The sequence below is a fragment of the Hirundo rustica genome, chromosome 2, assembly GCF_015227805.2.
Source record: "Hirundo rustica isolate bHirRus1 chromosome 2, bHirRus1.pri.v3, whole genome shotgun sequence".
Lineage (NCBI taxonomy): Eukaryota > Metazoa > Chordata > Aves > Passeriformes > Hirundinidae > Hirundo > Hirundo rustica.
The window spans coordinates 92,650,928-92,671,791 of record NC_053451.1 but is presented as its reverse complement, the minus strand read 5'-3'; the positions used below and the strand labels follow the sequence as shown (position 1 = coordinate 92,671,791).

The 20,864-nt window shown below is 38.7% G+C and overlaps 1 protein-coding gene across 3 annotated transcripts in view; it reads right to left on the bottom strand.

Moving 5' to 3' along the window:
• Positions 1 to 1,125: 1,125 nt before the first annotated feature.
• Positions 1,126 to 20,864, bottom strand: part of GRTP1 (growth hormone regulated TBC protein 1) — a 35,810-nt gene continuing 16,071 nt past the window's right edge. For all 3 annotated transcript variants that reach the window (XM_040056709.2, XM_040056710.2, XM_058419222.1), the window contains exons 4-8: positions 20,101 to 20,225; positions 18,473 to 18,569; positions 3,984 to 4,156; positions 3,683 to 3,868; positions 1,126 to 1,614 (exon numbers count right to left, since the gene is read on the bottom strand). In XM_040056709.2, coding sequence (XP_039912643.1) covers positions 1,525 to 1,614; positions 3,683 to 3,868; positions 3,984 to 4,156; positions 18,473 to 18,569; positions 20,101 to 20,225 — 671 coding nt within the window. In that variant the 3' untranslated portion in view covers positions 1,126 to 1,524. The remainder of the gene's footprint in view (positions 1,615 to 3,682; positions 3,869 to 3,983; positions 4,157 to 18,472; positions 18,570 to 20,100; positions 20,226 to 20,864) is intronic.

Here is a 20,864-nt window from a genome sequence, read left to right as displayed (position 1 = left end):
GAAATTGGCCTTTTAACCAGAAGTAGGAAACGCGCATCAACTGAGGGCTGTGTGCCTTGTTCTGTGCTGCACTTGAGCCTTGGTGTTTAAAGCTTCCCTGACCCCGTCCTGCAGCAAGGCTTTGGCGTTAACAATACCAGCTCCACGGGGCAGGAACGGGGACACATCAAAACACTGCACAGAACACTCCTGACCAAGGGAACCTAATGCAGGACACTAAGGCTGGTCTACTTTGGACCAGTGCTCTGTGACCTTGAAAGCACCTGGAAGCTTTGAATTTTGCTAGTAGTGAATGGTGTTTCCCAGTACCTGCTGACATACCATGAGTATGTTACTGCTACTGTCCTTGTAATTCACTACTTGAGGAAAGAGCTGTATGTCTGGTACCATGAAGGACAGGATAGCTCAGAATCACTGTCGAGTACCAGGCTTTAGAAGAGCACACTTCTATTTCTGAAAATGGTGGTTTGTTGTGTGGTGGTTTTTTTTTTTTGGGGCGGGGGGGGGGGTGGTTTGGGTTTTTTTTTTTTCCCTGCTAAGGAAAGAAAAAATCTCAATTTGTGGGATAGGGGGGAAGCCATGCTTCACAAGGAATGAAGAGAGCTTGGAGTAAAGTCTAAAGAGGATTGTGCTGTTAAAATGTGAGGCTTTCCACAGTAGTTGCTGCACAGGGACCATAAAACCCCATGAAGTGCTCTAGTTATTTTTCCTCCTTTCCCCAGCTGGAAGGAGAGGATTTGGCCACGAGAGGGCTCTGTATGGACAAGAGAGCATTTTCCAGACTCCTGGCCCCAGCAGGGCTGGAAGTGGCCCGTTGCCAATACAGGCTCTGGAACCTACCCAGTCAGTGTCTGCCCCGGTCAAAGAAGTCTGTTGGTGGATGTCTTTACAAGTGTTTCTCCTCAAATTTTTCGGGACACAGGTGTGGGAGAATTGCACAACAGCTGCTCTATCTCACACTGCATAGATCAACTGCTAGTGAAGATCACTGCTCTCTTACCCTGCACTTTGCTGTATTTGAGTTCCTTAAGTGAGAGCAGTGAGGAAAAAGATGCTTGTATTCCAGTCAATGACTGACAGTCAGGACTCAGATCACATATTTTACTCTCTACACCAAGAAACAGGTTCTGACAAATTAAATTAATTTATTTTGTACAAATAGTAATGGTGTCACAGTTAACACAGTAATATATAATTTTATACATTTGTTTGCTTTTAATATTACAAAATTCCCTGGGACTACTTTTTTAAAAGGAGGGTCCTAACATTGATCACATTCTAGTCTGAAGATACCTTAATCCTTAAAAAATAAAAACAACACACCACCAACAAACACTAACAGAACCACCAGTTCCAGTTATCAAATCTGACATACAGTACAAAGTGTTAACACACTTACTTGAAAGGCAGGAAAAATTGGTCAAGTGTCAATTAATTAATGGAAAGCTTAAAGTGTGCTTTAATCAGTGCAAATAGAGGAATGTGTCAACTGTAGGATCTGACCACCTGGTTACATCTGGCGTGTTATCCCTGAGAAAGCAAATTCTCCCTGCAAGTCTCTCTGAGTTTGTTGATTGTTGCCATGGATAAGCTTCCAGGATCAGTGAATATTTTCTGAGGGCAAAAGAAGAAAATTCTTAGTTAAAATGCTGGCTTTGCACAGCATGCTAGAATTCTCACATAATTCTCTGAGGTGTGAAATCCCTGCTTCCATATCCATACTGTGAAATTGCTCACTGGCCTTCCTGTAACAGGGTAACATCTTCATCTACTGAGCTGTAAACACGCAGTAAACCTGCAGCTCATGCAACAAGTGCAGTAAATTACACAAAAGTAGCGATAGAAAATCTGGTTTGAATGTGTGTCTAGTTGAGATTATTTTAGGTGGGAGGTGGTGGAAAGTGTCATATTTAGAACATATTAAACTGTTGTGAGTAAAGTGACAAAGCACCAGTGCACTTCTTGTGTGGTGCTAGCAGAGATGGTTCAGGCTCTGGAACACAAAGAAAGCAACATCTTCTTACTGCAAAATACCAGTTTTAATCCCTCACAACACCGCCTTTGTGCCTCTTCTCTACCAGGCTTTCCAGGGGAGTAATGGATATAAGAACTTAGTGCGTTCTGAATGCCATCACTCATCTTCAATTACTTTTTTGTTTTCACTTGTTCAAGTTTGTTTCCACTTAGAACTTCTGAGTGAACAAAACTGTGAAGCAAAGCTACAGGTTTATGCACTTTAAGCTACAGTTAAGGTGTGTGGGCACCTCAGTTCTCTGGAGCTGTTAAATGACAGCTCTAGAGATGAGATTGTCATTGAACCAGTTCTGAACATCTTTCTGGCAAAGAAGCCTTCACACTAAAAACAAAGGTACTCTTCTGGGGGAGGAGGCATAAAAATACCAGTTATCACCTCTACTGGTACTAATACCTGTACTGCTGAAAAGAGCCCCAACCCAACAAACATCCAAGCACAAAAGTACATCTTTCAAAGTTACATAAGAACCTAACCTCAGTTGTTTATTTATATGCCTTCAAAGCCCCATTACTATAGTAAATAACAGTTAAAATTCTTTTACTCGGGGTGACTGCAAGAAATAGGTGGTGATTTTCTAAAAATAGCTGCTGTAAAATTAAACACAAAGAGGGGTGAGGGAGGTCCTTCAAGGTCAAGTGTTAGCATCAGCCTCTGAACAGGTGTTCTTAAGGCAGTCAACATTTAATAAAATTCTTATTCTAAACTGATTATGGCATGGAAAAAACCCTCAAACATTTCCCTCCTAAATTAAAGCTATACCTGTGATTTTTCTCTTGCTCGTTTAATTAAAAGACTTTAAAATGTCAGAAAGTTAAGCTTATTTTTCTTCTATATGAGTAATAATGAAAGTTAGTAAAAATGACATCCTACAGTGACTGACCTATGATGTGCCATGAGCATGAAACACTTCTGGGGGTAAATGTCACCCTTCAGGACATGGTTTTGTGCACACTGAGCAAATGATGGTAGAGCTGACCCAAGTGATTTGTTATTTGTTTTGCAGCTACTACCTTTTATGTTTCCATCTTCCAAGATAAGCCCTGAATCTAATGTTTTATACTGATGTGGCACCCACTGTATTAATAATTTAAAAGAATAATTCTTAGATTGTAGACTGTCATTGCACTTGGACATTCAGCTTCATGGGATTTTGTCTGGAAATGAGAACCTGCTGCTACCATCTTGTTCTAAACAGAACGCTGTGTGTTCAGGCACTACAGCCATTTATCAGTGCAAGCTTAAAATTCACTTCGTGCTTATTCTACAATACTGCATTTACAATTAGTCTGAAAAAAAGCACAGGATCAGTATCCATAGTTCACTGGGAAAATGCACTTAAAATAATTTCTCCTCAGGCTTTCTGCCTTAACTGGTAAAAAGGGCAAGAATTTTCTTCCCTGTATGACAGATAATGTGGATGGATTGCTATCTATGGAATTAGATAATAACTATTAAATATATTTTAATTAATAATCATTAACTGTAAATTATTTACTATATTAATTGGAAAGGTTTGAGTTTCTTATTTAAAAAACAATCCTAACAGGTCTGTTTCTCTTAACTGTATCCATCTTTTGCTCAGTGAAAAACATTTCTAAGTCAGTGTTGATTTTAATTTGGAATGACTAAAAGCTGCAGAGAATTTACCTGCATGAAGCTGTGACACTCTGTTACAAGTGCTCCTTTGGTGATCTGCTTAAATTTATCACAAATGTCAGGGAAATTTGTGGCTTCCAAAATAAAAGCTTGGTTTTGCTTTATCAGTGTTAAGGCCACACGGAAGATGATCTTTGACCCTTCATAGAATAAACAATCCCATATTCGGAGCACAGTCTGCAGGAAAGGAGAGAATTCAGATTAACCTTGATTTCCAGTAAGAAATTATTAATAAAGTGGTACAAATTAAATAATTAGGGGTGTAGTAAGAGAAGTTTATGTTACCAATTACCTCCACTGGAAGAATGTCAATGAAGAGGCATATAAACCAGCGTGACACCACTAGGGTCCACATGACTCCATGTCTTTCCATCAACTCTGCCACAGCTGGAACTTTCATTTTCACAAGTTCTCCAAGGACTTCCTGATCCGTTTTCAGGCCCAGCATTGCAGGACTGTAATAATCTTGGAGAGAAGAAATTAAAACTCAGGAATCAGTGTACATGATCCTTTAATGAAATTGAAGAGAACCTCCTCTGCAGTTGAATGTACAAAGGCAGGCTGAGCCTAGGAATCCCAAGGTGAAGTAAATTATCCCACAGCACGAAGATCTCTGCACTGTGGTCACAAAGCGCTGCTCTTTCAGCCAAGGCTGATCCCTCTGCACAAAGACTTCATTCATGCCTACTCTGAAGTATCTTCTTTCTCTCTGATGTTTTTTGGCAATTCCTTCTTCCTTCCCAAGGAAGAATTGTCTAGGTGGTTTTTAACTGCTAGCCTAAAGTACGAAAGTGTCACTAATATTTAAACAGTTCAATATAACCACCACCTCCTTCCTGTGTGATGGGCTGCACAACTCCCAATGCACACAATACCCGGACAGGTAATAAAAAACCCCAAACCACTGCAATAATAACCTGTAGCCTCTAGACTAGGTCCAGTCAAACTGGAAAAGCAAGTTCCCCAGAGCATCAGCTGTGCAGGGGTGCTGGAGGCCAGATACTCTCCATCTTCTAAGGTGTGACCTAGCCATTAAGGTAGGAGTTTTAATCTCTTTTCTCTGAGCCAAGAAAATCCCTTTTTCCTACTTAATTTACCTGCAAGATGGGGGTTGAAATAAGACCTACATTCCTGCACTTCTGGTCACTGCAGTAACTGGTAAATTCACAATTAAGAACAGAGCACTCTCTGGCTGCCAGGTGACAGCATGTTTGTCAGGGTAAGCGTTTTCATTACCAAGGTAATGGCTAAATAACGAATGTCTCAGCTCTATAAACGAGTAGCTTTAGGTATATTTAAGGGAAGAAAAAGATGTTGTTTCAATTCTTAAGTATTCAAATACCCCAGTATGACTCAAGAATTACACAGATGTTTAAGAAATTTGTATTTTAGGTTTAACATTTAAGCTGGACTTGGCCACTCTAGTCCTGGGAAGCAACTTTCAATAGTTCATGAGCGCTTTGCTGACAAGACCTCTGTTATTAACTTTTGTTTAGGGAAAGAAACCAGTGGTAACACAAGCGCCTTTCTATACCTATCTTTCCTTCACTGATTCTGGAAAGCTGCAATTCAGGTTTCTCCATCTTAACCGGTTTCTGCCAGTGTCCCCAGACATAGGCCAACGGTTCATATAAAGGTGAAGGAATCAGAGCAAAGTCTTTTTGTCTGAAATAATTATAATAAAACCTCCCAGTGCCACAGGTAAGTTTAAAAATATGTCTGAACTATGTAAAACAACTTAAATTTCTGTAATTTCACAAGAGCAGTTCAATATTCCACTCTTTCCTGTGCCAATTGTTTTCCTGAACTGACTTCCCACCCCATGAGCTATTTACTCTACATTTGTTCTGTCCAAACTCTAGAACATCTACAGGAATTTTTAATGGTACTACAGAGCACCACATTCAATCTTTAGGGACCTAGCTTTCTGTCTGCGATCCTTTGTTCCCCCTTAAGAGTGAGATGTAAAACTCTTCTAGAGATTTAAGTCACTGCCATTCATATATATTCTTTAACCATCTGCCTTTCAATTGCTTGTAGGGAAAGCTCCCAACGGCTGAAACACAAGCAATCCCATGGAAAAGTGTACTGAAAACACACCATGACCTCAGAGCCAACACAAAACCCTCTCTTTCCACATATATTGCATTAGTACTGTGCTCATTTTTAAACTGGAATGCAGTAACAGTAATTGGCTGAGTACATGTTTTTTAAAATGTTGCTTTAATGCAAGTGAAATCTAATCACATCTCAAATAACAAGTAACAGAACAAGGCTTTTCCCTTTCCTATCCTTCCTCCTCCTCTCATATATCCACAAACCATTTTTCCCTCTTGTGCTCCTGAAACACCTGAGTACTGAAAACTTCAAGTTACCACTGGCAAATGTCCTCAGGAGGAAGGACAGCAGCCCACTCGCTCTGCTGCAATCATCTGATATGCTGAAACCAACAGCAGCTGCTATTTTTAATCTGTACAGCAAAGTAAATGTCAGGATCTCAGGAACACAACTGGACACCTATCCAGCTCTTGAGGAGCTGGGAAGCAAAATGTTAACAGACAAGCAACATGGATACATCACTCCACAAATTACTGAAGTAGCCAGGAAGCTTGGATGTAAATTAAAATTTCATTCAAGTCTGTCAGATTGTACTGCTGGACAGAAAGGAAAAAAGGAACTATTCATCTATCTGGGGCAGCCCCCTGCTGTTCCTCATGGAGCAGGAGCAGCTTCCATGTGCCCTGGGACACAGCACTGCAATGTTCAGCCCAGCGCTGCTGCAGAACCAGTGCGAGGAGTGAGTAAAGATATGCAAATGCCAATAACTGAGTAGCAGGGGTTTTCAGGATATTAGCGGCCAGATTCACAACCAAAATTAGGCTAAAAGAATCTTCACTCAAGACATTTTTACATGTAGTTATTATATGTTAATTATAGTTCACGTGGGTATTAATTAGAAATATTACACATAATTAATATGTAATTATAATTTTTATTTATTTTCCTGTATATATATGTTTATACATAAATGTATGTATGTAAAATTAGCTCTCAAATTAGGAAAGTCACATTTCCAAATCCTTCAAAAACATTTCTGGATGACCTTATATTGTGCAAAACTTAGCCACAGATCACTTAAAAGGAACACTTTTCGCAGTCCAGATGTGGTTTCACTAGGGAAGATGATTTTGTAATTTGGTTCAGTGCCTAAGTCCTTGGTAACATTTAACCTACATGGCTCTTATATTCCCTTCTTATCTACTAGGGATTCCCAGCCATTAAGCCTTCTGGAAATATCCCCTCAGCAAAAATCCTGCAGCTCTTCCTTACTGCAAATGCTTCACTGTGTGCCCTACTTTCCTAATATTTTATAATTGGCTGCTCTGCCTAGAAGTAAAATATTCTTATTCATAACCAAGTCTACACAAGCCTACCTCTCCCCCACACCACAAAATTGTTTTTCATAAAATACAGCGCAGTCAATTATTTTTACTCATCTACCATTGAAACACACTGGCATTATATTCCTTACATATCTTATATCTTACAAATTCTTTGACATTTCTAGATTTGCATGATCCACATTTAATTAGCATCCTAATTATTTTTCCCCCTCTCAGTAATCTGGCAAAATACTGAGTAGTTGATGACCCAGAACAAACCTGAGTCAGTAAATGCTCCCAATCTGCCACTTACTAATTAGAAAACTATGCTAATTATATTGTGTATCTGTTGATCTAGGTGGTTTATAGGAATGTCCTCTGACAAAATATCATTTCTCTGAAAAAAACCACAAAGCCAGGTTGTTTCCTTTTTTTCTTCAAATGGTCAAACAGAAGTGATAATTTTTAGGTGATCACACACTACATTGTTTTTCATGACATTTTCTGGAAGGCAACAAATAAAATATTGTATTATAAATTATTATTGTATTATTAATTTATTACTAAATTCCAGAAAAAAATATCTAGATGAAAATCAAGTTTCTCAATATGCAACTTGGCATTTTCAAGTGCTTTTGTAAACTGATCCAAGGTTTTCTGTATTTTACTCTCAGCTTTCCCTTTGCTGCTTACCTGTGTGCTTTGCCCAGTCTGTTGTTTCAAGTGTCTGCCTATGGATTTTGGATGCCTTGCAAAGTGTAGGAGTGCCTGAGAACATAACAGACGGCAATGTGGGCAGCATCCCACATGGAATTCATCCTGCCATGTACTCTTTCCTCATCCAAGTCCTGACCCTGAAACAGCAGTGTAGCCCTGTGGCTCTGTTGGGATCATCAGCTTCTTCCTCTCGGAGTCAAGCAGCAAACAGGAAAAGCCAGCTTCACCAGCTGCCAGCTACTTTATTGCTACTGTACAACACAGGTGACCACATCAAAGGACTTTTCCCTTGTTCAAAAGGCTTTTTACTAACAAACGTGGCATGCAGTTACTGAGCTGGAAACCTGTCCTGGCAGAGACATTCCTAACACTACATTTCATTGTCTCCCTGTGACAATAGTTAGCACTTTGGATCTCACCAGAATGTCCAGCACTAAGACATAACTGGCTGCTTGTGCTCCAGAACAGTAATAAGATTTGGAAATAAGGATAAAGCTTGTAGGGACTCTATGACCTTGTTCTCTGTTACAAATAGATTAAGAGGTTCCAAAAATAAAAGTTTAAGAAGCAATACCCTTACAGTCTTAAATTATCTCTAGGAGTCAAGAGCTACAGAAGTTTTAAAAAAAATCCTTCCAGTCTGCTGTGCATATGTCAGGTTAAATATTCTGAAACTAAATTCTTAAGTGTTACAAAAATACCCAAAACAAGACCTCAGCTCTGCTGCTTATCTTCCAGTATTTCTATTATTTCAAGAGCCTATGTAGCCCAGCCTGAATAGGCTCTTGAAATAATTTTTGTCTTTGAGATCCAAACCAACTGGAAAGTTGAAAAAAACTGGCTGGTTTAACTTTCCTCACAGTCTACACAATGCAAAGTATTTTATTCACAAGAATATGTTTATAATGTCCATGAACCAGGTTGGGGGGGGGGGGGGGTGGTGGTGATGATAGTAATGTTCTCTCTCCTCCCACAGTAGCAGAAATAGTTCATTTTTATGCCACCGAGCAACATTCAAGAATGCCTCCTTGCTGGAGATACCATTTGCCTCCAGACCTCACTGGAATCCAGGAGGGAAACAGAGCAGGCCTAAGGGCTGCTAAGAAAACTCAGAGGTTTCCGTGAACAGAATTTCATGAAAAGCACTCAGTTCTACATTCCCTACTTTATAAGTCAACCCCCCCCCCCGATTCCATCATGTGCATTTGTAGGTGAAAAAAACACAACATTTAAAACATACCAACTTTTGAATGTTCTAAGTATCTACATCATGAGCCTTACATTAAAAGCTGAACAACCTACATTTGGGAAGAAATCAGAAAGCCATGACAAGAAAAAGAGGAAACCCAGGAGTACTGCCAATTCTTTTTGCAGTATCTGGCCAGAGTGACCCTGCAGGTGTCCTGGCCAGAGTGACGTCCTGCAGATAGGAGGTTAAATGGCAAGCTAAAACCTCTTAATTACATTATTTTTAAAACACAAGTTCCTAATTTTCCAGGGAACAGAAAAAACTCTAACAAACCAAGCAACCCAGAGCAGACTCAAGCTATATTTTATCTCTTCCTTCAAACTAAACTGAGAACTTCTGTCCTGGGGTACTAAAATCACACCACAACCAGCATTAGCCGTATAATTCACAATTGCACATTAGCTTTAAGAAAACGTTAAGGAAACCAGATTTATTTTGATTATCTTAAAAAAAGGGAATGCAAGCATTTTATAGATCCTTATTGATTGATACAGAGATTATACAAAATTTAGAGTAATGTATCTTGAGAAATTACTTACTATTAATACCTTTCCAGCAAGTACAAAAAGGCAGTGTTTGTTTCTACATAATGCCACCTGCCTGTATTCATCTTTTGCTTCTGGTCTCAAACTTGGAAAATAGATCCCAGGGAGCTGAAAGAGCCTTTGGCTTCCCATTTGCAATTCACAGAGCACATCTGCTCAGAAGTGGGATTCTGAGCAGATATAGTAGCTACCTGCCATTTGGAAACTTTTTGGAAGAAAGTCAATGGAAAGGCAGACAAAGATGTCATCTTTCCAGACATTACAGAAGAAGGAGAGATGAAAGACAAAGAAACTAAGACTTCATGTATAACTCCTCAGAGAAACAAACTGAAGTTAGCAGCATGTTGGAAAACACAAATGTAACTTTCAGACAATCTAGTTACAGAGAATGAAACTGGCTATGTTAATTATTTATTTATGTTCCAGCTCTGTTATGTGCTGCTCAGTAGAGATATTTGCATAATTTTAAAACTAGTCCAGGTTAAAGGTACAGATACCAAACTGCTCTCATATAGCTTAGATATAATTGAGCAAAATACTGCTGGCCAGCTCTCCTCTCTTCCCTCTCTCCCCTCTCCGAATCATCTCCCATTGGAATGGCCACGTTTTTGATAGCGGTTTTTTCACAGTATCACCGAGCTGACAGACACCAACAGACACTCTACACACACAGTATTCCCCACTCGGCTGTTTCCAAATAGCCTGGCCTGACTCCAGCCATTGCACCCCATGAGTTGTGCCTGTCTAAAGAGTTGCATGCTTTGGAGAAGCCTGCAGTTTATGGGGCTGACTATGGTCCCAGAAGCCAAGGCTTTTAACTCACAAAACCCTTTGACAGACTTCTATCACCAATTTTCTCACACTGAGAGGAAATTCAAGAACAGGAAATTGAAAACTACAACTGCTTATCATGCCTGTTGAGTAAACAAACTTTTTTTTTTTTTTTTTTTTTTTTTTTAAAAAAAAAAAAAGCTTACAGCTGTATAATGAGTCTTAACGACTGATGACTTCAGCTGAGTAAGGATTCCTGGATCTGTTTTTAACTCCTCCACAGGATTAGGAAGAATAGGTATTTTATCAGTTGACCGCACTGACATGATTATTTTTAACACCTCAGCACAAAACACAGCAGTGATATCCTCTCATGCTTAAGAAGAGCCCCGCTGTTACATTTTCATCAGCTCTTCCCAAGAATGCTACAGTCACAACATGGGGACCTCTGAGCATTTGAGACTGGGACAGAAGCAGCATAAAACAGAGCTGGAGCAACATATATGGTTCTAGTCTGGCACTGGAAGAAGGAAACCAATCTAATACTTCAGTCTGAATAGAAGGGGAATAAAAGCCATGATCCTCTTCAAGCTTGAAGAAGCTAACAAGAGAATTAATTTAATTCTTGAAGCAACAGGTTTTAAAACCGTAAGAGGAACAAGAGTTCTCCATTAGCCATAAACTGAGAGCATAGTAAAGCACTTCAGTCTTCTGAACGTGAATACATGAAATGCAACCAAGGTTGCGTTTTCTAAGCATCTCTCTCAAACTAAACAATCACTTCTTGTAAATTTAGGTAGACAAAAAGTTACCACTGTACATGATTTTCTTAATTTCATTTCCTTTACTCACAAAATATGTCTCCTTACACAACACATTCTTTATGTTGCCACCCATGCTGCATGTACATTATACTATATTTTGAAACAGTATTAAAGCCTGCTGTCAGTGCTTCTTTCTACTATGACATATTTTAAAAAACTCAACACTTAATATTGAGTTGAACTTTTGAAAAAAACCCTTCAATTTAGCAGAATGTTAAGTTGCAAATACAATAAATTCAGAGTAAACACATCTTACTCAGAAAAAAGCCAAAGCAATCCTTGGATATATTCTCTACTGAAGAGAGAGTATATAATCTCTGATTATGACATTAGCAAAACTTAGGAAAACTGCACACAGCTCTGATATTTACAATTCAGACAGAAAGTTGAAGAACTGGAAAGGACATGAAAGAAAAAGTTACAAACACTACTTAGAAGAACTGAGTTTTGTAAGGTACCTCTTTAATTGTAGCATTTATGCAAGAAAATTGAAAAGCAAAGTTAACCACTTCATAGAGAAAACACACCAGGCATTGTGGGCTTTTCAATATAATAGAAGAAAGTCTTAAAAAAACCCAATACCTGCAAATTAGGACAACTCAAATTCCAATTAAAAAATATAGCAAGTGTTTTTAATAATACTGATTTATAGTTTGAATACACTACTAGCAGCGGTGGCAGGGTCACTCTTTCAAACCAAGTCTGGGACCTCTGCGATATCCTGGCCTTGAACACTTCCAGGCACGTGGCACACACAACTTCTCTGGGCAGCCTGTTCCACTGGTCACTATCCTCTGAGTAAAGAATTTCCTCCTGACATCTAATCTAATTGTCCCCTGTTTTAATTTAAAACTGTTCTCCCTTGTCCTATTGCTATTTGCTCCTGTAAGAAGTTGCTCTCCACCCTTTTTTAAAGCTCTCTTTAAGTACTGAAAGGCTACAATGGGAAGAATTCCTACTATTTCCTCTCCTGGCTTTTTGTATGGAAAGTTAGATTTCCAGTTACATTTCCAGTTTTATGAGTCTTGGTATTTAATACATAGATAACTTCAAGGACATTAATACATTTTATGGGAATTTACATGTTAAAATACAAAACTGTATACTGGTATCTGCTTTGAGCACGTATAACCCATCATATATTTGTCAGCTGATATGTTAGCCTTCTTCAAAGTGACATATTCAGGAAGGTTCATTTATTAAAATTGTAACTGAACATACAGAGCCCTGGCTGACCATCAGAAAGTAACAAAAACCCCAAAAAAGCTGCATTAATTCTGCAGGTAGAACAGCACAGTCCCTTAGCATGGAGAAGGCTGTGTCAAAAGTATAGTTTCAATAACACATGTGCACATGAATGCTTTTACAACTCAAACCATTAGATTTAAAAAATAAATAAATAAAAAAAGGAAACAGAACATCCCTCCAACATGGCAACTCTAATAAAATATAAAGCACAAGCTAAGTAAGCCTTGTGCTGCATACTAAGGCTTGGCCACTGACTGGTTCTTCCCCATCAAAAAAGCCCATGACCTCTTCTCCCAAACCCACATTTCTGTGTTTATACCACTCTACCTACCTTCCTCCTTTGCATGCAGCCAAGGGAATTCTACCTTTGAACGGTCCTAACTGAATTAAGATATCATTTGGGAAGTTATTTTGCTGATGGCTTTTGAAAGGGATGAAACTTAGTTTACTGGGTAGATAAACAAGCAAATAGCACTGTCTGCAAAGACAGCCAAAGGCTGCAGTCCCACACAGTAGTGCCATGGATGGCCTACTGAAGATACTTTAAGTTCAACATAATCAAATTGTATCAATAGAAGTCTTCCTTGTCAGAATGAAGGAGGCATTCCTGTCTTTTTCTTGGTGGAATAGGTCCTACTTCCAGTGTAAATACCGTCATGTCAAGGAATACAATATTCTTCAGCATTTTTAAACATTATGGGTGCTTTTGTTGCATGTTTCCTTTCAAAAGTAAGGCTGACAGCATGGATATTCTTGTCATGTACAGCAAACTTCTATTTCACACAAAACTGTAAGAGTTCTACCCAGCCACCTAAAACGCACCTACAAAATAATGAGATTGTTCTTTTATTGATGAGGTTTGCGACTGGGTAGGAGGGAGCTATGATACAAAAAGTATATAAATTATTTCAAATGTATAAATACCTATGTAATTTTAAAGGAAAAAAAAAAAAATCAGTTGCTTATTTCCTCCTTGCTCAAGTCTCACAAATCTCCTAGCAGTTCAGATTTGTAAGTGATGAGGATTTGGGGCTTATCATGGTTTCTAAATACAGGCACATGACTCCTTCATTCCACCTTCAGCTTAACAGGACACTGCATGCTTAATTCCCAGGTATATTCAACTGACCTCTAATGCTCAAACATCAATGCTTTCATCGTGGCTGGGGGTTAACACTAAAATATGATGGAGTCCCATATTGCAAAACTCTTAATTGTTCAGCTGACCAGCAAAATGCTCCTGTCTCTGAGTACCAGATGTGATGTTGGAGGCCAGAGGGCCACACCACAATGACTTCAAATGCAATCACTGAGAAACTCCATGTATGAGTGAGAATCCTGCCAACTCACAGACCTGTAGCTGAGTGCTGCCAGAGGAGGAAGATAAAGAAGCAGCCCAGAACTGATCAATCTGCTGTAATTTGCTGGGTTGATGGTGCTATAAAAAAAATTCAGCTGTCAAAAACTACTTTGCAAACATGGTGCTATGCATGTCACACATAGCCTTGAAAAGAGCTTTCCACACCAAAAGCACATGCTTGAGGTGCTCAAGTCTTCTCTCTGAAAGGAAATGCTTTTTATCACAACAGTCCCCATCTTAAACTGCAAATTCAGCTCAGTTTAGGTCTAGCAATGTTTTTTACCTGCACAGCTAAACAAAAATGCTTCCTGTGAAGAGTTCCACTCCCTTTGGAGATGCAGGTCTGAAAAGATGCAGCTGCCAAGCCACTTCTGCATTCAGAAGTTCCCTGGTAATACCCAATTAGGGTATTTAAATAAATTCGGCCACAAGAACAAAATAAATACAGGCTCAACTGCAATTAAAAGCAAACAGTCTAAACAGAAATACTTTACAGCTTAGTACAGCCTTCTGCATTTCCCAAGTGGTCCTTCCCTTCATACCTGGAAGTCTGTATGATGGGACTCGAAACATTGTTATAACATGAATCACTCAAAAGAGAAGGATATTCGAGAGTTTGATATGGTGCCATTCAGTTCAAATATTCATGTCCCTTACCATGCCTAATCTCTTGTGCAACCTGCAAGTCTCAGGCTGATACAATCATGAGCCAGAGAGCTGAACAAACATGGGAGATACCTGTTATCTCAGCATGCAGGCACTTGCCTGAACCAGTCACTACACTGCACACCAAAGTGGCACCTTGCTTTGCACCTTGTGTGCTTGCAGCTAATGCCTGCTACTGCAGTGCAGTCTACTACTTTGATGACTATTTCATCATTCAAAACTCTGCTCTTTTTTTATAAACAACCAGGCAGTACACGTGGGTAAAGTACTTTTAGAAGAAGCTGCTAAAAAGTAATAAGACTGAAGGAATATTGATAGACTCATTCTTGAAGAATGCTACACCTCATTCAGGATTTTTATTAAGAACATAGGAGGAAAAGAAAAAGCTGGTATTTTTTGACAACCCTAAACTAAGAGATAGTGACCCATGCATACAATACAATGCAGAAAGCACAACAAAGTAACAGTGGAAAGACCAGAGTAAGAGACATGATGACATTTAAAATGACAAGAACAAAAATGTGCAAATAAAGTTCAGCAAAAAGGTGTTACAAATTCCTAAATACTGTGGAAAAAAACACCTGTTGACAATGATAGAGAAGGAACAGCACATGCATTATATAGAGAACACAAATCAAAACTAGAGTGCCACTAGGGAAAAAAGGCAAGGGAAATCCTACAGATTTTCTCCCTTAAGTAAAACACTTTTCACTGTGAAAAGAGCCACTGCACAAGGCACTAGCTGATTCTCCACTGGAAAATAAAATGTGCCATTGTGATCAGGTTAAAAAAAGAAAAATCAATTCAAACTGGAACAAACACAAAGAATATTTATTAGGCTAAAACAGAAACAGAGAAAAGTTTCATGCAAGAGAAGAGTTTGACTGAAGGAGCAAAAACCTCCAAAATTAATTGACTGCATCCTACAAATACATGAAAAGTAAGGGCAAAAGAGAGGGACTTTTCTCACCCCTAGAAGTCTAGTTAGAGTATAGGTTGATATACACAATTGCTTCCAGACTGAGAACCACTGAAGGTGGGAAGGGGGGTTATTCTTCTATATATAAGCATAACTGTCAGGCTAAAGTGAGACCAAATTGTTGAGTTTTTCTTCTCATAACCTCACAGTTTAATCATAAATTTGTAAAATATGACAAGTTTACTCCTTTACGTACATACTGAGGTACCACACTTAAAAGGTCCTACCTACCCAATGCTTTCTAAAGCAATCTCCACACTCTTTCCTTAACAGCACAAAAAATCCCCAAAACTTCTCAACAAGAATCAGAGTGATGAACAGAACAGAAACATCAGAGCTATGCTGAGTACAAACTCCAGGCACATCCACTATGACCTTGAATTGAATCTATACTGCTTCTTGTGGGCAATGCTGTCTGCTTCAGCCATCTGCCTGAATGAGCCTGGGAACAAAAAACACTTGGTAACACCCAAAACTTCAGTTAAACAAATAATTCTCTTCCCCCTTGCTGTGTTTAAATGATAATCCCTGCAAATCCCTGGCTGAGCAGCTGACAGACAACAGGCAGAAATGCAGGGGCTTGCCCTCAGCAGAAGCAGGAACTTTCTGGCCTCACCCAGCTGTACCCAGCAGTGCTACGTTCAGCCAAATGAAAGGCATGCACAGGACTCTTCTCACCAATCAACCAAAACCTAATTTACTGTCTCTCTCTTCCAGCTGCGTTATCTCCATTCGGATGTAACAGAACAATTCAGCTAGAAAACCTTTACTGATGGAGTCCCATTTTCTGTCACTTCTCAGAATGTTCCCATCTGTCACACTGTACATTTTTCAATCAATGACATTGATCTGTGACTGGCTTAGTTCATCTGCTGACCAAGAAAACCACTGTCAGCATCATGGTTCTGGAGCGGCTGTCTAATGTAATTAAACAAGCGTGGGCAGGGGAGGAAGCACCCACAGGGACACGGCAGAGGGCAGAGAATGGATTTCTAAATTGTCCTAAAGCACCACTGACTTAACTGGCAGTGACAGGGCACACTTGAAAATGAGGACATGACCTGGAGGCATATTTGGTGCAACGATAGGGGGAAAACATGTATATTATAACACAAATGAATCAAGAAAACCAAATCAGCAACCAAACTAATGGAAAAATGATGGCAAATTAAATTGTTAGCATCCAACAAAACTGATTCTTAGTCTTCCCTCTGAAGAAGGGAAACAACCCGGAAAACATTCAAGATCTGGAGAGGTCCAGTGCTTCTCTGCTTCCCTAACAAATAATTATAGGGTTTAAAACTGAAATGTGTAATATCTTGCACTGTTAACAGAAAGGCAGTAATTATTTACCTGAGTGAATTGCTTTGTGAATATGGTCTGTCTGATTCTTTCTCTCACATATGCACACAGAGTATTTCACTGAAATTATGCCAATTATTTTATCTGTCACGCTTTGACTTTTATAAATATACAAATCAAACCATATAGGAGAGTGGTGGGAGTAGAAGGGATAAAAATATTTTCAAAAATCGGGGGGCGGGGGGTGGGAAGAGCATCAGCAACAAGTTTTCTGTCAACAAAGCCTTGTATTATTCAATACAAATACTTATACTATACAGAAGATTCATATTGTCTAGTTGGACCCAGGCTAAAGTCAGTAACAACAATCTTGTTACAGAAAAGTAAAAATATACCTATAACTTAAGTAAACATACACCTCCTTTATACACAGTAATTGCATTTCATGTTATGAGTTTCTTCCCATCACTAATGCTACCTGCCTAAGATAAAGTCAACAGCTAAGAAGGAAAAATAAGAACAACTTTTGCCAGAAGTATCAGTAAAGTGTAGAAGGATATATAAAAATGAAGGTTTTCTGATAAAGTGAATTAGGTTCCCTAGCAAAAACAACAAATATAAAATTCTGACCCTACCTCCTTTGCCTCAAATTAAAGTGTGTAAGACTATTGAAAGGATTAACAGCACGAGTTTCCACACATCACTTCACAATAAGCCTGCCTTTTCCTGGGTGCCTTATCCCTGACACAGTGATGCCAAAGCAGACATCAACCCACACCAGGCAGTAGCAGGACCCATGGCAGACAGCACCCCTGTCTCCTACCTGTTTGCTCAGCTTAGAGCTCTCAAGGCTGAACAAAAGCAACAGACAGTTGGTTTCTTTAGACTATTTTTACAGCTGGAAAGTAAACTTCAAGGCTGCATAACGTTAAATATTTGCAGACTGATTCAACAACTCATGACATTCCCTGCCTGTCTCTACTCTTTCAGTCTGGAAACAAAGTCCAACCACCATTTCCACATAAGGAAAATACAAGTTCCTATATGGTGTATTCAGTATAAAATAATTTCTTAGTTCTTCCTCACTCAAAAGCATAAAAAGCATCTTTCAGTTATTCTTCTTTATTTCTCAACATCTTTCCTATCTGTTCAATAGGGAACCAAAATTTTTTTTTTGTTTAATCTTAACATGAATAGACAGAAGGAAAAGGGAAAGTTTCAACCTTGATGTCCTTGACAGTACCTAGTTGACAGTGTAATATTGAATTCCACCTCCAACCATTTGAGAAAAAATCTGTGCAAAAGCAAAACTAAGCCAGTAAGGAATTAGTCCTCCATTTTCTACGGATCTTCCAATGATAACTTCCACCTACATTAAAGGTGTATCTGTACTCAGACCTGTGCAATGCTAATAGGAATACACAATAAAACTATTCTCCCTCTGTAATTAAATCCCAGGAAAAAAAAACCATTCCCAAATGCATTTCACAGGAGTAAAAAATACAGCTGTGCCTGGTGTCTGCTTCTGGTTTTAAACTACCCCACATGTGCAGTGAGGTTCAGCAAAATTGGGGCAAAATTGACTGTGTAAACACTTCCTGCAAACCCAGAGATCCAGGTAGGAGAACTCAGAGAGCTACTGAAGAGACCAGATGCAGATACTGTCTACAGCTGGAGAAGAATGCAAAGATAAAAGCCAAGCCCCAACATATGAATAAAACTATATTTTTAATGTACCAGGCAATATTCTTCCAATAAGCGCATCTAGCAACCAAAAGGACTCCTCTTCGTTCTTTGTAATAAGAATCAGGTATCCAGCAATGAAGTTCATGCCCTGAAATAGAATGAAGGGTTTTGAGATGCATACACTCATCTTAATAGTTTCTAGCTTACTTCTTTTGATTAAGAGCTAAATTACTACAGTTCTACAAAGTGTGCATATTAAATGCATATAAACCAGCTAAACCTGCACAACAGCTAACAAGAGAGGAAAATTAAAAGAAAAAGCTTAGCAGTCTATACTTTCAATTTTTTTTTTTTAATTCCAAAGCCCAATCAAACAGAAAGCTTAGATCAAACCCAACACAGCTGTATTATATGTGCACTATAAACACAACAAACCTGCAGGTAGACAGTGAGGCTGCAGGAGGAGAATATCTGACCCAAACACACTAAATAAAATGCTGCAGTTCCAGCAGCTTTTACAAGCTGCTTAACTCACCCAAAGGCTGTGTACAAACCATTTTCTTCCATAATATCTCCAATAGTCCACATATAATAGCACTGATCCTGTGAGGAGACCAGATGTGCAAAGAACCCACACAAGGGTTTTTTAAGTGTTCTTCTTCCATTCGTCCATTAAACAGTAAAGATACCAAAGTATTTTATTAATAACTGGACATGCAGAAGTTACTAGGCTTTAGGAGTTGTGTTATGTTGCGCATAATCACCTCTACATAGAAACCTGACACTTACAAAAGTGAGTATTTGTAACTCTACCTATTCTGTTATTATCAAAATATTAAAATTATATTTTAACAAATACATTTTCCTGAAAATAACAGAAATCACTAATCTTTTGAAGAATGGGAGCAAATAATTTTTGTACTAAAACTAGTTGAGGTACACAAGAAAAAAAAATTTAAGAAAAAAATTTTTAGAGATTTCGGTTTAAGTTTAAGTCCCCCTAAGTCTTCTTCTCCCAAGATTTAAAAAATACTGTTCACATTCTTTCAGCTATGGAGTAGTTGTATTTACTACAATAACTTTCTCAACTAAAATGAGCTATATGTTAATACACACATTCTTGTTCAGGAAGTGGAAGAGACAGGAGAGGACTTAATAAGTGAACTCAATAAGTGAATAAGAAAACACATTTTGCTCATGACAGTGTCTGCTTCTTTAAGACTCTTAAGGGCAGACACTTTTTTTTCTTGACTGTCAGACTATCATGAATAAACTTATCTTCTTTGTGCCCCACAGGAAACTTTACAGTACTTGACAGTGACAACAGAAATTATCTTGAGCTGCCATGAAAGCAGCATCAGGTTGAATTTCAAAGAAATTTTCTTCCTACTTGTGTTATCTGTACTGGGAGATGGCCCTAAATAAATGCTACCAGCCCCTAAGTACATGATGTCACATTAATGCTGGCCTTTCTGTACTTTGAAAAATGTAACAGCGAAAACAAAGGAATTGAGATCTCATGATGCTTTGTATATACCAAGGACTGCTCGGGGAAAGATTACAGGAGGAGGGAAAGGCAAGCTCGCTTCCTCTTGCTCTCCAAGAACACATATTTAAATGGACAAGAACAGTTACCACTGGTGAAATGCAGCATTGTTTACAAAACAATGATTACCTACCTGACAATACCCTACTGCTTTATTATGATGCCCATATGCTACCAATACATTGTAGAGTGTGTGTTGCAAACACGGATCAGCGGTTTTGCGGAATTTTACATTGTCTGGAAATGTTCTGTTCATGTCTAGACAAAAGAGAAAAAGACCAAAATCAAGAGCTGTTCTTTGTCACTTTCCAAAAAAACCTTTTACCAGTCTTCTGAAGTACAACTGAAGCTTCACTATGGTTCACTGAACTGTTTTGGCAGATTAATTTTTAAGAAACAGCTTTACCTCCATTTCGGCTAAAAGGGCACTTGCATTCAACAATAATCTATTCCTAGAAAGAATAAACTTATTAGTGTACAGAAACCAATTTCAAGCGGGCCTAAAGAAATTCTCCTGCAGATTGGACTCTCTCCATATCTGACTGCAAAGGCTCAAATGAAAGGAAACCAGGTTATTTAGAGTGACAGACACAAGTTGTGCCAAATGTATCAAGTCAAGTGGCATGAAATGAGTTGTCCCTAGGAAAGCATACTCTAGTAACAAATCAGATGAACCTTCAATTGACTTATTCAGTCAACTTCCACCAAACAGTAGCAGCCAAAAAAACCCAGGCCTGTTCCCGCAGCTGCCGACTTCCAGTTAAAAATCACTTTTTAAAATTTAACTTTCTCCATGATGTGATCATGAGAAGAGTTGTCTCTTCACTGACACAAGATCATTGAGAATGGGAGTGGTTTCTGATAACCAAGCAGCAGAGCACACTCCCACATGCTTCA